Genomic DNA, 16,614 nt, shown 5'->3' on the forward strand with positions numbered 1-16,614 from the left:
AAGCCTCCTAGCCTATGTGTACCATTTTTAAGCTTTCTTGGATCCTTGAGGCCTTCTGAGGTACCCTTCATCTTAGCTACTGTGTTAACTAAACTCTTTGACATTTAACTTCTAGCTCCACCATAATAATGAAGACCATAGAATAGGCTCCAATATTTTTCTTTGGGGAGATGTGGGATTGAATTAAATGTACCCATTGCATGTTTTTAAGTAGTTTTAAACCAGGGCCTATTAGATTACTTGTTCATTTTGCGAAAATATATTTGTGGAGAGGGAAGAAGTATTTGAGAATTTGCGGCTGCACATGCCCCACATTCTCATCTATATTGTCTTGGGACTATTGACTAAAATTAAAGCATTTGGTCCAAGAAAACCCTTACTTTCCTCCCAAGGGAATACTTGCATTTGCTACAGAATTTTCTCTTTTCCTATATCATCATTTCAAATTTTCTGGGTCCTTTAGGACTGTGTTAAGCTTTGTGTGGGCTGATAGCCAAGATGGAATTTGGCTCTTAGAGAATCAACCTGTGAGAAATTTCGGGGGACAGTTTATGCAACCCCCTGCTTACATTGCTAACCCAGTGTGTGGGATAAATTTCCAAAGGTTCACCAAGGAAGAAGATGTAATTTTCTGTTGAATCATTGTGCCTAAGACTTCTGAGCTTGAGTCTTCAAGAAGAAATCATTTATATATGTATATGATTTGGATAATTTGTAGCTGCAATTTCGCTTGCAAAACAATTTAGACATGTATCATTTTCTGCTATTTTAAATTCACCAAATAAATAGAAAATATTCATTTCTAGATATATGGCATTTTGTACATATTACAAGCGGTTAACTGAAGGAAAAATATTGTATGATTCTGTTTCTATGAGGTACATACAAAAGGCAAATTCATAGACACAGAAAACAAGATAGAGGTTACTGGGGGGTAGAGAGAAGAGAGAATGGAGAGTTATTGTTTAATGGGTATAGAGTTTCTGCTGGGGAAGATGAAGCTTTGTTTATAGATAGTGGTGATGGCTGTGTAGCATTGTTGAATGTATTTAAAATGTAATTGAATTCTATACTTACAAATGGTTAAATGGTAGATATTACATGTACAGTTTACCACAATACAATTTTTTAACATCTAAGAAGATACACACACACACATATCACACACACACACACACACACACACACACGAATATAAGCATTCATAGGCTTCAGATTAATTTTGTCTCTTCTCCCTAATTTATTATAGAATGCAATAGGAAGAAAACCAATGATAGGTTAATTTTATTTTAGGATTAAAAAAAATCTTCATGGATTTTGTCTGGCTTACCATTTGAGGTAGAAGACTCTTCTTGTGTGCAATTCTTTATAACTCTTAGAAAATATTTCACTACTAGGTTTACTTATTTGTAAAATCTAAGACCCTTTTTATGTTGTTTCATTATGGGACAAGGTTATGTTCAGGATTGGATAGTTCTCAGGTACAGGGGAAGGGCAACCTTGAATTGAAGCTCAATTCTCACGGAAAGCGCTTTTGGGGAAAATTTCTTACCATTTTTGCAATGCAGGCCTTGAGGAGTGTGTAAATTCCTTAAGCTCATTACTTCACTGAACTATAATTTAATGTGCCTTTTCTTTTCATGATAAGAAGTAGCCATGTGAATAGTTGTGATTTGATTCCATAAAATTCCTCTTAAGTCACATTCATAAGACAGAGAAGAAAGTAAAAATATTCTTGTGGAAGTCGTCATTCATTTATGACTAAAAAACCATAAAACTATAAAAAGAGGAAGCACATAACTGCTTCCTTCATATGATGATATAAATCGATCTCAATTTTATAGCCAGTTGCCTATTTAAAAGGGATGCATTAGAGACACTGACATTAAAATAACCCCAGGAAAAGTAAGCTTGGTTATCACCCCTGCCTTGAACATAATTCTGGAAGTGCTAGCTCATGCAGACAGGTGAAAATTGAAAGTTTGTATATTGGGAGGAAAAGGGAAAACTTCTCATTTGTGGGTGATATAATTGTCGACATTGAAAACCTAGGATAGTCAACGGCAATTCAGAGAACTAGTAGGAGCTCAGTGACAACTGGATATTAACTTACAAAAATCAACGTTTCTGCTTACATCCCAACAAGAAACTACTGTAAAATGTAATGGAAATAGGATTCCATTCATAATATAAAAGGCAATAGATAAAATGCCTTACACAGTACTTCATGTACAATGGTCACCAAAATAATTTTTGAGCAAATAAAATAATAGACATATGCTAGGTCTTATATTTAGAATATTGAGAAGCTTTTAATCCATAGGAAGACACACTGTTTTCTTAGATGGGAAGGCAGCATTATTTTCCCACTAGGTATAAAAGTGCTCTCATACCAATAACAAAGTATACATTTTTTTCCCAGAGAGAATAAGAGAATTCCATTAAATACATATCCAGGGCAATTCTGGTTTTTGTTGCTGTTCAAGAGTAATGGGCGAGAGATGCACTGCTTTACAGGTGTTGAGAGGTTATAAACTTAAAGAATGGACACTGCATAGAACAGATGTCAGGGAGGGGAATGGGAGCCTGGAGATGGAAGCATCTTCTGTTTATGGGGCCTGAAGTACAGCAGTGAGGGAGGCAGAACACAGGCTTCCGGAGGATCTTGCGGGAGTGAGGTGGAAGCACCTGGGTGAAGCAGAAGCACAGCGGAGGTGGAAGCACTTGGGCAAATGGAAGCACGTGGGCAAATGGAAGCACCTGGGCAAATGGACGCACCTGGGCAAATGGAAGCACCTGGGTAAATGGAAGCACTTGGGCGAGGCTGAGGCTCCTGAGGAGGCAGCGTGTGCTGAGGCACAAGGAAGGCTCTTCCTCTTTTCTCTCCCCATCTCTTGAGCTGAAGCGTAGGAGCTGCATTCCAAGAGAAACCCAAGGATTAGTGCGCGCGAGAACCGGCTTGGGGACTCCAGACCAGAGCGGTAGGAGGGGGTCCATATTAAGGACCTCTACCCTGTCCTACAGGGAGCACTAGGATGACTGGATGTTAGGCGGGGATCTGCTTGTGTGAGCCCTGGTGCCTGTTGAAGGTGTTGTGACTGACACTAATCCCGCCTCACGTTTGCAGCCCACAGCCCCTTGCATTCAGGAGTTCCTCACCCTTCTGGCCGTGTGCCACACGGTTGTTCCTGAGAAGGATGGAGATAACATCATCTACCAGGCCTCATCCCCAGGTGAGGACTCTGGCCGGGTGCCCCCGGCTGGCCCCTTCTCAGGAGACCTGGGTGTTGCAGTTTTTCTTGGAGATGCTGCCGTGTAGTCCGCCCCATAGACCCAGCTGTCTTCTGTTGGCCTCGTCCTGAGGCCAGGCTGTGGCTCCAGGTGCAAAGCCGTAGAGAGCCCAGGATGGGCTCTCCTGACTCTCATAACCCCGTTTTAACAGCAAAGGGAGGACCCCGGTTATGTTGCATTTCCTGGCAGAGGTGATTGGGCTTGACAGAGCTCTGAAGAAAGAACAGAGCTGGCTTCTTCCTCATCCTCCCCGCCTCACAGATTTTCTACCTGCTGGGGAAGCTGTGCATGGGGGTTCTCTTTACCCACTTCCTGGGGCTTGGGAATCCCACAGCACAACTAAAATACTGCCTTGCTCAGAGGAGGTGTTTGGTGGGAGCCGTGGGACTATGACTTAGGTTTATTGGAGAGAACTTGATCCCAAGCGAGAGGAGCAAGAAATCATTCTCGTCCTGGTGAATTAGCATAGATCCGAGCCCTCCACCTAACAGAAGTGCTCATTTCAGAACCCTGGTGGTAGGAAGAGCAAGTGCTTCTCTACCCCGAGTCCTCACTACTGCGCAGATAACGCCAGGCCTCCTTCAGTAGAGTGGGTTTTGTTAATTTGAGAAGTGACACTGAACAGAATTCTATCATTACCAGTGATGTATGTCAATGTTTCCCCAACTCCCAATTGACAGATGAAGCTGCTTTGGTGAAAGGAGCTAAAAAGCTGGGCTTTGTCTTCACAGCCAGAACGCCATTCTCAGTCATCATAGAAGCGGTGAGTAACGCGTGTGTGCACGTTTCAGATCACCTACTTCTGTGAAGATTGTGCATGTGAAATGGCATGTCTGTTGTAAATGATAGCTGAACTTCTCTTTTGGTGAAAAATCAGACCTGTGAAAAACTGGAGTTAATATGATTGTATTAGCTTGTTTGAGTTGTTTGGCATTGCAGTACTGTTTCGCCCTTGAGGATGCTTTTCCACATGTCTTTCATACACTGATGTGAAATTATTTGTAGCAAAGAACTTCACAAATCTACTCTTTGTTCTATAATAATTGGGAAAATAACTTAGCGGTCCACTTGTCTTTGAGGGCAGGTTCTGCATCTCTTTGTAGCCTCGGAACCCAAGAGTTCTTACTCAGTGAAGCCTCACAGTCCACTGGGCTTCAGAAGTCTCTTCAGCTAGGGGAGGAGTCAGAGTTAAGATCTGTCTCTTTTTTTTTTTTTTTTTTTTTTGGGATGTAGTCTCACTCTGTTGCCCAGGCTGGAGTGCAGTGGTGCTATCTCGGCTCAATGAAACTTCTGCCTTCCAGGTTCAAGCAATTTTCCTGCCTCTGCCTCCCGAGCAGCTGGGACTGACTACAGGCACCTGCCACCATGCCCGACTAGTTTTTGTATTTTTAGTAGAGCCGAGGGTTTGCCATGTTGGCCAGGTTGGTCTCAAACTCCTGACCTCAAGTGATCCACCCGCCTTGGCCTCCCAAAGTGCTGGGATTACAGGCTGAGCCACTGTGCCCAGCTTTGATCTTTTATCTGTATGAGGGATCCCCCCCTGCAACTGAAGTCAAGGGGTTTACATATTTTCTGATTTTCTTCTGAGTTTCCCTACTTACAGGCCAAAGGGAGAAATTTAGTGATAGAAAAATAATTATATCAACAAGAAGATCAAATGCAGACCTTTGGAATGGGCAACAGGGGAAAATGGTGGTTACGACTGGTGAGGCGGTGGTGTTTTTCATGATAACCAGTTAGAAGGGCTGTTTTGTTATTGTCTGGATTGATGATGAGGGTCTGGGGCTAGTCCCTGCCATCCCTTGCCTTTCCCTACCCCTCCATTTGGGGAAGACTCAGGGATTATAGTTTTTGGCTTTGTGGATGCATCCTTAAATCCATAGACCTTTAATGCATTTGAAATTCACTTCCAAATGGTATAATAACTTGATATTGTTCCTGACTTGGGAGTACTGTAGTAAGTTTTGTCTTTTAGTTATATGCAAAACCTACAAAATATCATATCTTATACAAAGTATCCATTTATTGGCATCTTCAGTTTTTTATGGAGTACAGAGATGAGATCATTTGGTCATGTTTACTTTTACTACGCTTATTTTAGTCAACAGGGAATTTAGCTTAGGGAAAGGTACTATCATTAAAAGTAGAATGAAGTAGTGATTGAATATAGAATTTCCCTTACAGAAGCTTTTTAAAAATGAGGTCTTTTCTCCCCTTCAGTTGGAGGAGAATTTTAATCTTAGCCGTAGGATTTTCAGTTGTGTGGGTGCCGCACGTCTCTGCATTTGCAAAAATGGAGGTTGGGAGCTTGGATCATAGGTGAGAGAGACAGAAGAGAACAGGTGCTTCCACTTCACTCACAATGCCAGGTAAATGTGGAACCTAGAGAGCCTATTGGTGTCGTCCTCCTGGTGTTATATGCTGCATTGACCCCTCTTTGTTACCTCATTACAGTTTTAAGGTCATATTTCTGGGGATCACAAAAGACTACCTGATTAGTTAGGACTCGTAAATAACAATAATAAAAAGAATCCTATTCAACCATTCATCAAACCACCAATTCTCAAATTGAGGTTTTGCATATGAGTAAAAGAACAAACTTACTGCTGTACTACCAAGTCAGGAACAAATTCTCAAATTCCTACATATTTACATGAGTGTCCTCGCCAGTAGTCAGAACAGCCGCGTCCATGGGGTGCATCTGGAGGTGGTTGGTGTAACTGTGGTGCGGAGAGGAGGTGGCTCCTGGGAGTGGCAGCGCTGGTGCTGGGTGGTGGTAGTAGCACTGGGTGTCTTCTGAATGGGAATATGATGGAAAGTTGGGACAGTCTGTGGAGAAAGGGAACTCAGAATTCATGGTTCTGGAGAGGTGAATAAAGGTTGAGGAAGGCTGGATGAAGTGGATCATTAGTTGTTTTGTGGTATGCAAAGAGAAGGAGTGGAGAGTTGTGGGTGTGAATGAAGATAATGATTCCGTCATATACTTGGTAATTTGAATGTGTTACTTCATTGATTACTTCTCTGAACCCTAAAAGACAAGTGCTTTTGCCATGCGTAAGAAAGTCACACACTTAGAGGCAGAAACTGGATTCAAACTCACACGTATTGTATGCCAAAGGTCACGTTCTTTCCACTACGAAGTGTTGGGGAAATGGAAAGATTAGATTAAAAATTTGAAAATAGCGTACACACCATCTGGAATTTTTAGATGGGAAAAAATTGTGAATATTGACATTCTAACTTGAAAGAACCCAAAGAAAAAGAGCGTTTGATTGATTGCTCTGAGACCAGGTACAGATTCACCATCTCTTTATCTGCAAATTCAAAACCCAAATGCCTTTGAATTCTAAAAGATTTTTTCCTAAGTTTGGTGAATAGTTATTTGGCAGCAAAACCTAATCAGAAGCAGTGAGGCTGTTTATGATCTTTATGAATCTCATTTCCTGTGATATGCATGCATTTTGCTGGAGAACGTGGATGTGTTGTATAACAGCATGTTACCCCAGACCCTGCTGGGGACATTATGGTAGATGGTCTTAGAATATGCGTATATTTTTATAAAATTTGTAAAATCCTGAATTCAGAAGCATAACTGGGCCAAAGGTTTCTGATGGACCTGTGCAGCTGGTGTCCTTTATCTGCATCTCTTGGAAATGTCTACACCAGTCAACTGTTAGGACAGCCATAGCACTGAAGAAACATGAGAAGCTTCCACCAGAAGAGGGAGCTCTGACCCCACCAGACTTGTGAGAAAACAGTACATGTTGCAAAGGGCTAGAAGGTGGGAAGAGAGAGCCTACATCTGTTTATGTTTTGGAGACAATTGCTTTGAGATTTTAATACTCTGCACCTTGGGTAAGAGCCTATTTTTCTTTGTTTAGATGGGACAGGAGCAAACGTTCGGAATCCTTAATGTCCTGGAATTTTCTAGGTATGTTTCTCTTTCATACATTTGAAATAAAATAATTATATTTATTTCCCAACTTCATCAGAGTGTTTACATGATTGCATGGTATGATTCAATATAGTACTTAAGTATTAAATGTAATACATGTATCTCCATAAACTCTCTTCTCCTTGGAATTTGTGACTTCCATTAAGGAAAGTGAAGCAGGTTATTTTTCTTTGCTTTACTCAAGAGAAATGCTCTACTTCCATGTCCTCCTTTTTCTTTAGATTTCCAAAGCCTGATGTTCTTGCATCAGCAGCTGCAGACATGTCTGAATAGTTTGGAGCATGTGATGAGGGCATTATTTTCATTGGCGTTTCCCAAGTCCCATGAGGTCATTCCTCTTACTCCATCTGAGCACTCCTCTGGAGATCTGAGAAACTGACAAATGATGACAGATGAGATCAGTTCATCTCATTAGAGGCTGGGTCCACGTAGGGCAGTTTTCCTGGACTTATTCGGAAGCATTCTTCCCCAGTACAATTTTGAAAAGTAAGACCCAGGAATATTTGTTGGACTTTTTTGTTCACATAGAACATTCATTGTTATAAGCAAACATATCTTAATTTTTTGTTTCTTTGCCTCTTTTTAACATGGAATTGTCAGTACTAAAGCAAAGTTCTGTTATCTCAAAAGCATCTTTTCCTATGATTAAAATTAGGTAGAGTTTTCAATAACCTTTGTTAAATGATTCACAAATTGTTTGCTCTGTTTTATAAGCTATTTTTAAATAAGGGTTAGTTTTTTATCTTTGTGTAGGAAATACTTTCCAGCTCTAGTCTTTAGTTTTAGGACCGCAGGCTTGGACTTGGAACCATGGGGACGGGAGGAGGGATGGTTGATGACAGTGGTGGCTCATGTAGGAAGTGGTGACAGTGTCCCTGTGTGTGGAGGTGAGCGACATGCTAGGCATCTCTCCAGACTGTTTCATGCCCCATCTTTTGTTGGAAACTGTGCAGTGCCCTGTGACTGCATTAACTGGGACCAGCAGTTATTGGATAGGCAAGGCGGAGAAAAGAGAGTTAGATAAAAACAGGTGAATATGGATAGAGACACAAGGATGTATTAAAATGTATTTATGGGAGAATAAGAAGGAACAGAAAGATAATTTGTGGTTATAGTGGTGAGTCTATTTGTTTTTCACAGACTCATCTCTTTCCCAGTGCCAGTTAATCTTGATAATACTCCCTTGAAGTAGTTGCTTTACACATTGAGAAACTGAAACATGGGTTTTAAGAACAGCCAGGAGTGTCTACCTGTAAGATAGTTGAGAGAGAAAGCAAATCCAGGTCAGCTAGAGCGCTATGGGTTAGGATGTGGGAATTTATCCAGAACTGAAGAGAGACTGTCCCCCAGTCTTAGAGACTTATAGTCCATCGGGAACCACCACACTGAAAGGCCACCGAGATGGGGGGTGTAGGGCCCTCTGTAGTTGGAGTGTCCTTCAGGAGGTTGAAATGTTGTTGGCAAAGGAGGATCAGAATGTGTAGAAGAGGAGAATGGTGAGTCCCGCTGTGCTCAAAGCCTGGCAGTCATGCATGGGAGTGTTGGTGGGAGATGAGGCGAGGCTGCACAGGTGGACGGAGAGCAGTAAGAAGAATTCGTAGGCAGTGGAGACTCACTGAGGACTCGGTGGGTGAGAATGGGCCGGGAGGAAAGACATGTGAGGAAGTGTAGATGCTGTGGTGAGGGGAGGGAGAGTTCCTTGGTGCTGAATTGGGAGCGTTCTGTGGATTTGTGATTTCTTCTACTCCAGTTAAAAGATGACACAGGGAGGAGCTTCCGAGTTAAGTGGCTCTATACTGAGTCTCCCACTTTTGTACCTACTGGGCAAGTTAGTTAATAGCTTAGAGGTGGAAAATAAAGAATATTTTTAGAGAGTAGAGTCAGAAGTCAATCGGATGTGGACTGTCAGTGCTAGAATTCTGCTTTTCTGTTTTTCCTACTGCAAATGAGGTGCTAGTTCATTTTCATGGCAGGGAAAGAAATAGGCATATGTTCATTTAAATGTAAATAAAAAGAGTAGGAGATACACAGTTAGGTCCTACTTTGAAGAAAAAGGCAGGGAAAGATAGACCTTGGCCGTTTTTAGGAACCCCAGACCATCTTTTGACTGGTGTTCAGCTGGGGGCTGTGCATCCTGTAAACAGACCAGTGAAGACTTTTTTATTTTTTTCACTCTCCCAGTGACAGAAAAAGAATGTCTGTAATTGTCCGAACTCCTTCAGGACGACTTCGACTCTACTGCAAAGGGGCTGTAAGTATCGGAGGAGTGGTGTGCACAGCAGAGTTCTTGGCAGCTTTGTTAATCTGCTGCTTTTCCTAACTGCTTTCCTCATCGCTGCCTGACTGCTTGTCCAGAGTGGAAAGGCCCTTTCAGGTGGGCTGTGAAGCTGACTTCGTAGTAAAAGCCCACTGAAGATAATGATGGCTCAGGGCAGTGTGGCAAAGATGGTCAGTGCAAAGCTTACTTTTAGCCAGTCGTTGGTTTCAGAAACAGTGACTCCATGTGTCATGCAAAATCCTTGGAATATGAATTCTTATTCCACTTTTACCAGCATTGTGTTTTGACTTTGGGAAGATAAATTTGTGTTGACCTATGATAATCTTAAGTACTCTGATATATATTGGTTCTCTAGCACCTCTTCTCAATTGTTATTTTTTTTTATACATTATAGAGAACCGTGTTGTAGGTACAAAGGCAATGCCCATGTGTAACTACATGATTACTGCCCCTGTTTCCTAGGTCAGGCTTTGTGTCCTGTATACCTTCTAGTAGCCAAATCTAAATGGTTTATTTCAAAGGAAAGTTGTTATTGCTTATGAATCTTAATTTTAAAACTAGATCCTGTTAAATTGTAGTCTTACGTATTGAGGGAATTATTAAACTTATTTTATTTGACTATGTCAAGAATACAAAGCTCTCCTAGGATTAATTAGCGGTTGACAGTATTACTAATCTTTACCAGTTGTGGCAAGAAGGGTGGTTTTATTTGAGTACGTGATGACTAGAGCTTTTTACAAATGAAGGGATGCATGGGAATTCTAAAGACATTATATTTGGACTTGCTAAAGAATTCTGTGTTTATGGTAAAGTGAATTAAGCTCATCTAGGTTTTGTTCTCATATGATATATTTTTAAAACTTTTTGTTTATTCAATTGCTATTGTGTTCTAAGTACCACATCGAGTACAACAAGTGTCAGTGTGAGGTGGTAGAGAGAGGAGGGCTGTCAGTATAGAAGAGGTACATATGAAAATGCTGCAAAGGTGTATTTTATTTTTATAGGATTTAATTCTCTCCAAAACCAAACTCAGTTTAAAAAAAAATTTTTTAGAAGCCTAAAACTATGCAATTTGTAGCATATTTGATGGATTATCTGTGGGATCTGGTCCCCTAACCCTTCTTGTCAGTCATGGAAATAGTTGTAGGCAGATGAGCTGTGCACCTGTGTGTTTCTCGACAGAATTGTGTTCAGCGCCCAGTGGGTTGTGCCCTCTATGCTGAGGATTGCCTCCCGTGTTGGGAAGCAAGGTTGTATTTGAGTAACTTAGGATGTGCATTTTACCCTTTCCCCTCCTGCACAAGCACCTGATAAACTTTGGGATATGAGTTTCGCGAATTTTGGTGAATATAGGCCCCCTTGTGTTCCGATGATTCTCCCGTACTTCTGGTTCTCCCCAGCATATTTTTGTTTGGCTTTTAAGATACAGATTTTGGTTTTGTTGGACACATTCATACCCCATTTGTTTTCCAAAGCTCATGCCTGAGCCCAGCCAAATGCTAAATTCCTACTTACCCACTCGGGTATTCTCATGCATGTTAGATAAACAGAAACAAAGCCGTGCTTAGCGTGCTGGCTGGAAGGTTTACTGAAGGGTTTGCCAGTCACAACGTTTCCCTATTTTATAGGATAATGTAATTTTTGAGAGACTTTCAAAAGACTCAAAATATATGGAGGAAACATTATGCCATCTGGAATACTTTGCCACGGAAGGTAAGTGGAATTTGGAAATGCTGTTTTTGGCCATTGGAGCTGTACTTTCAAGCATGTTGTCTTGATTTCCAGGAGCACATTCTTCCAGTGCCTGCCCCATCCCCTCCTGTGCCCATGGCAGTGACAAGATGCATAGCCAAATCCAAACTCAGTCACCTGTAGATGCCTCTGTCGCTCATCAGCAGTGGAGCGGAGGGAGAGGCAGGCCAACGCACAGCATGTAGAATCACCTTGAGTTACTAGTCCCTTTCTCAGAAAACTTGTGGTTGTTTTCCTGTCCGTCTCTTGGTGTCCTTATGTCACTGGCTTATCCGTGACTTAAGGAAATAATAATTCATGGAACCCATAGTGAGCAGGAAAGGAGTTCTCTGGAAGGCTGTAAACGACACTGGTGTCAGGGGTTCCTGCTAGCGAATGTCATGATAGCTGGAGCCATGCTGAAGTGCTGGCGGCCGCTTTCTGGCCTCTGGCTCTGCATGCATGCACATGTGAGTACACACTGACACACGTGGATGGGTGCGGCTGCCTGAAAGCCTGGATCTTTCATGGGATAGCACATGGGGCCTTTCCTTGCTGTCTTGAAACACACTTCCCACCACCTCTGCTTGCTGCTGAAACCTGCCTACTGTGCATGGATCATGCACAGCTCCTGAACCTCTCTGCCATGGAGAATTCACTCTTCTGACTTCTTGTGCGTGCTCAGACTTACAGAAGAGGTAGTTTATATTAGAATACAGGCGAGTTGTTTTTACATTTCCCTTGGTAGATGTGGGAGTGTTGAATTAGAGTGACCTAAAGTACCGAGTCTCTTCAATTTTTTTGAGCATGCTGATGGGAAAGAGAGCACAGGCTGTCCCCTAGGAGGTCACGCGTTCTGCCTGCCTCCATTCACCGGTGGCTGTCTTGCAGGCTTGCGGACTCTGTGTGTGGCTTATGCTGATCTCTCTGAGAATGAGTATGAGGAGTGGCTGAAAGTCTATCAGGAAGCCAGCACCATATTGAAGGACAGAGCTCAACGGTTGGAAGAGTGTTACGAGATCATTGAGAAGGTAACCGCACACAATACAGCCTTTACAGCTCCATGAGGGACTTAACCACCTATTTCACAAAGTCTTTGACCAGGAATCCTTTCACTACGTAGGGATGTTCTCTTTTCTTGTGTCTTAATGGACCAGTAGCTCTGAGTCATTTTCTTTGCTTTAGGAAGCACTTGATTTGCATGGTCTCTCTGAAAGGTCTAGCCACCCTCAGCTAAGCATTATTGATAGCTTAAGAAATATCAGGTCAAAAACAGCATCAATGACTTTGCTTAAGATTAGGCTTAATGAGATTAGCTCACGCTGTTGAGTTACAGGAGCGATCAGAATGCTGTGGAGGCTGGTTAGATGTTGTAATGCTAAGCTTTCTCGCACTAACTTACTCTAATGATACTTAAGCTTTGCAATTGCTACTCCACATTGTCTACTTTGATTTTATTGTTGTTGTTCTTTTCAGCTTATCGTAAGGCATTAGCTCACTTTCAATTTATTGGTTTCCTTCAAGTGTGGGAGCCAGATTTCAGCTTTTTCTGTTTCATGTTGGCAGCCATAGGGCCATCCAATTTCCAGTTTCTGTAACTTTTTTTTTTTTTTAATATAGAGATGGGGTTTCCCTCTGTTACCCAGCACCCAGGCTAGAATGTAGTGGTGCAGTCATAGCTCACTACGGCCTCAAACTCCTGGGTTCATGCTAACCTCCCACTTCAGCCTTCCGAGTAGCTGGGACTACAGGATCATGCTACCATGCCTGGCTAAGTTTCATATTTTTTTTTTGTAGAGATGGGATCTTGCTATGTTGCCCAGGCTGGTCTGAAACTCCTGGGCTCAAGTAGCCCTCATGCCTGGGCCTCCCAAATCCCAAAGTGCTGGGATTACAGGTGTGAGCCACCATGTCTGGCCCAGTTTCCATAGCTTTGAAAACATCACCTATTTGCTTTTTTTCATTCCTATGTTGGTTTTAAAAAATTCTCCTCTGCTTTTTTATACTCCGTTTTTGGTTTAAGTTTTATATTCAGTTATGTATATCCAGTCATTTTAATGTACTGAATTAAAATGAACTGAATAAAACTGAATTCAGGTGTTTATTTGCCCTGTTTTACTGGAAATAGCCCACATTATTTTTAGAATTAGAAAAAAGTGAATAGGTGAAGTGCGTATGGTGGGTGCTCAAGAGGTAGCTGGATCTTCCCACAGTCTGTGACCAAGCAGAGGTGCTAGATCCTGGAGAGACTAGGATGTGGGTACATGGAGCAGGTCCTTTGTGTAGTCTCTGAAATCTGCCAGACCAGCAGGCACAGCACAGGCAGCCGGAGGGAACCACACATCCACACCCATCCTCAGTGTGAGCTGATCTGCCCTGGACCTTAAAGAGCTCCAAAAGGGGCACCGTTTTATAGCTACCCTCAATCTTAAGATACTTGGATGTTTTTTTTTTTTCTCTCACTGTTAAATCCTTAGCACCACAAGTCTCTTATTCCTATTTTGCCAGGTAAGCGTATCATCTAGAATTAGTTCTCATCATTTGTTAAATGTGATATAATGTACTACTCATTTGTGGACTGAAAGGGAGGGCTCAGGTACTGTCAATGTCCTTGGGATAACCTGCCCATCTGCTGTGCTGCCAGATGGTTTCTATTCTAACAAGCCCCTGTGTCGAGAAATCAGTGATGAGTACTGGGCGGCCTGTGTCTGTAGAGTGAGTCCAGCACTTCAAGGCATTTGGAAATGCCACCCATCCAGATGCAGTCTGCAGACACAGGTGTAAAATAGAGGAAATAGAACAACTGTCTCAGAACAGTTTGATTGCCTTTCTTTGTCAGAATATATTAGTGCTGTTCTTAAGTATGTGCCAGTCTTTAACTGAGGATATTTTTTCAATCTAGAATTTACTGCTACTTGGAGCCACAGCCATAGAAGATCGCCTTCAAGCAGGAGTTCCAGAAACCATCGCAACTCTGTTGAAGGCAGAAATTAAAATATGGGTGTTGACAGGAGACAAACAAGAAACTGCGATTAATATAGGTAATGATTTTTACAAATAATTTCCTGATGCTGGCTTTTGTATTATAGTTTTTCGAGTATCTTGTAAATGTGTCTAAATGTTTCTCAAATTCATTGACACATGGTGTTTTATAGGACTCTTCATTCACAAGGCTAAGAAAAATTGACCCGAATCAAATGAAGATGCCCTCATTCCTGTTACAAACATTAAAACCATCATAGTTCCTAGAAAAGGGTTAGACACACTTACATAGGGCATAGAATTCATGATTTGACAGCTTCGATTTTCTTATTGCTTTCTTCACAAGATTTTAGTCTGAGACTAAAAGAGCATGTTTTCACTAGGTTTTAAATACGCCTTATTTTATGTAATTATAACCATTTTAATGGTTTTGCCCATTAATGGACTTTCCTAAGAGCCTTGCATCTTTCCCTGCCCAACTTGGTTGACAACTTCCTTGCTTACAGAGCGTCACAGAGATGAAAATTGAAGAAAAGGAATTTAAGTCAGGATAACTATGCCATTGTTAAAGGAGCACATTTTAAGTTTGAAAAGGAGTTGAAGCTACTCGTTTTCTAAAAATCTAATCTTGATTATTTGAAATATTTAAACATTATCTGGCACTTTTTTTTTTTTTTTTTGAGACGGAGTCTTGCTCTGTTGCCCAGGCTGGAGTGCAGTGGCACCATGTCGACTCACTGCAAGCTCTGCCTCCTGGGTTCATGCCATTCTCCTGCCTCAGCTTCCGGAGTAGCTGGGACTACAGGTGCCCGCCACCACACCTGGCTAATTTTTTGTATTTTTAGTAGAGTTGGGGTTTCACCCTGTTAGCCAGGATGGTCTCCGTCTCCTGACCTCGTGATCCACCCGCCTCAGCCTCCCAAAGTGCTGGGATTACAGGCATGAGCCACCATGCCTGGTCTGTCTGGTACTTTGATCACCATTATGGTGTAACAAGACCTGGTGCATATGTGGTAAAAGGAACACATAAGGACTGTATAACTTATAATATCTCGCTAGAAGTAGACTGTTTCTTTCTTTTTTTTTTTTTTTTTTTTTTTGAGATAGTCTCTCTGTTGCCCAGGCTGGCGTGCAGTGGTGCAATCTCGGCTCACTGCAAGCTCTGCCTCCTGGATTCATGCCATTCTCCTGCCTCAGCCTCCCGAGTAGCTAGGACTACAGGCGCTGCCACCATGCCCGGCTAATTTTTTGTATTTTTAGTAGAGATGGGGTTTCACGGTATTAGCCAGGATGGTCTCGATCTCCTGACCTCGTGATCCGCCCTCCTCGGCCTCCCAAAATGCTGGGATTACAGGCGTGAGCCACCGCGCCCGGCCAAAGTAGACTCTATTTCTGTATCTGTTTCTATGTCTGTGCTCTGTGTGTTAGGAAGAAACCTGCTAGAGCCTCTGTATTCAAGTGACTGGAGTGCTGCTCAGAGGAGTCTTCTTGGAATATTCTCAACATAATCCAATGGTGTCCCTTTCCTGAAAAGCTTATCTTTGAATCATCTTTGTCTCTTATAACCTCAGTTGTAAATAATACCTGCCTTCTTGGGTAAATTGGATTTTTTAAAAAAAGAGAAAAGCCGTGTAATCGTTTCTGGTCAGGGATATAGCTAATTAAATGGAAGTTGCGCTCCCAAACAACTGAAGTTAAGCTCACAAGAGAGTGACATAGGATTCATAAGCAGTCCCTGAAAAACCAGCTGTAGATTTTGTCCCTGGATTTGTGCTGGTTGTCACTCAGATGCATGGTTTTGGAGAAGAGTATGATGGTATTTTAGTGCAGAATCATCACTGCTACTAGAAAATACAAACTCAAGCTTACAGCCCTTTGATGATGTGTCGGCCAGCATTTTTACAAATGAAGAAGAACACATTTGCTTTTTGTATACTATGTTTCTGTGTAAGTATATAGATTGACCCTTTATGTGTTATGTTTCATATAAGTTTGGCCTAAAACACCTGCTGTGGATCTGTGGCCCCTGTTCTTCACAGATGGCATGCTAAGTTGACTGCCACCCTGAAATACTTACCTAAAATGTAGGTGGCATGCCTTCCACCCTCTTAGAGCAATGTGAAAAAAGAGTGGGTAACTCCTCAAGTTAAAATTGAGCTGTATGATAACTTTAACCTGCAAACAATACCTCAAATTTGCCCTACTATCACAATATAGCCTAGATAGAGTTTTTTGATGATGGGCCGTAAAATATAGTATCTTGGATTAATAAAATGATGACTTTCTCAAAAAAAAAAAAAAATTGAGCTGTAAAGTGGTAACCTTTCTTAGTTTTCCAGATCTTGAGTGTTCCTGCTGGCCTAATAACCTATGCATG

General features: G+C 41.8%; 1 protein-coding gene across 2 annotated transcripts in view; it reads left to right on the forward strand.

Moving 5' to 3' along the window:
* ATP8A2 (ATPase phospholipid transporting 8A2) overlaps window positions 1-16,614 on the forward strand; it is a 649,217-nt gene that overhangs the window by 200,113 nt on the left and 432,490 nt on the right. For both annotated transcript variants that reach the window (XM_025364761.1, XM_025364762.1), the window contains exons 17-23: window positions 3,128-3,233; window positions 3,972-4,054; window positions 7,173-7,222; window positions 9,428-9,497; window positions 11,153-11,237; window positions 12,147-12,286; window positions 14,158-14,296. In XM_025364761.1, the coding sequence (XP_025220546.1) occupies window positions 3,128-3,233; window positions 3,972-4,054; window positions 7,173-7,222; window positions 9,428-9,497; window positions 11,153-11,237; window positions 12,147-12,286; window positions 14,158-14,296 (673 nt within the window). The remainder of the gene's footprint in view (window positions 1-3,127; window positions 3,234-3,971; window positions 4,055-7,172; window positions 7,223-9,427; window positions 9,498-11,152; window positions 11,238-12,146; window positions 12,287-14,157; window positions 14,297-16,614) is intronic.

Source organism: Theropithecus gelada, chromosome 17 (genome assembly GCF_003255815.1).
Source record: "Theropithecus gelada isolate Dixy chromosome 17, Tgel_1.0, whole genome shotgun sequence".
NCBI classification, from domain to species: domain Eukaryota; kingdom Metazoa; phylum Chordata; class Mammalia; order Primates; family Cercopithecidae; genus Theropithecus; species Theropithecus gelada.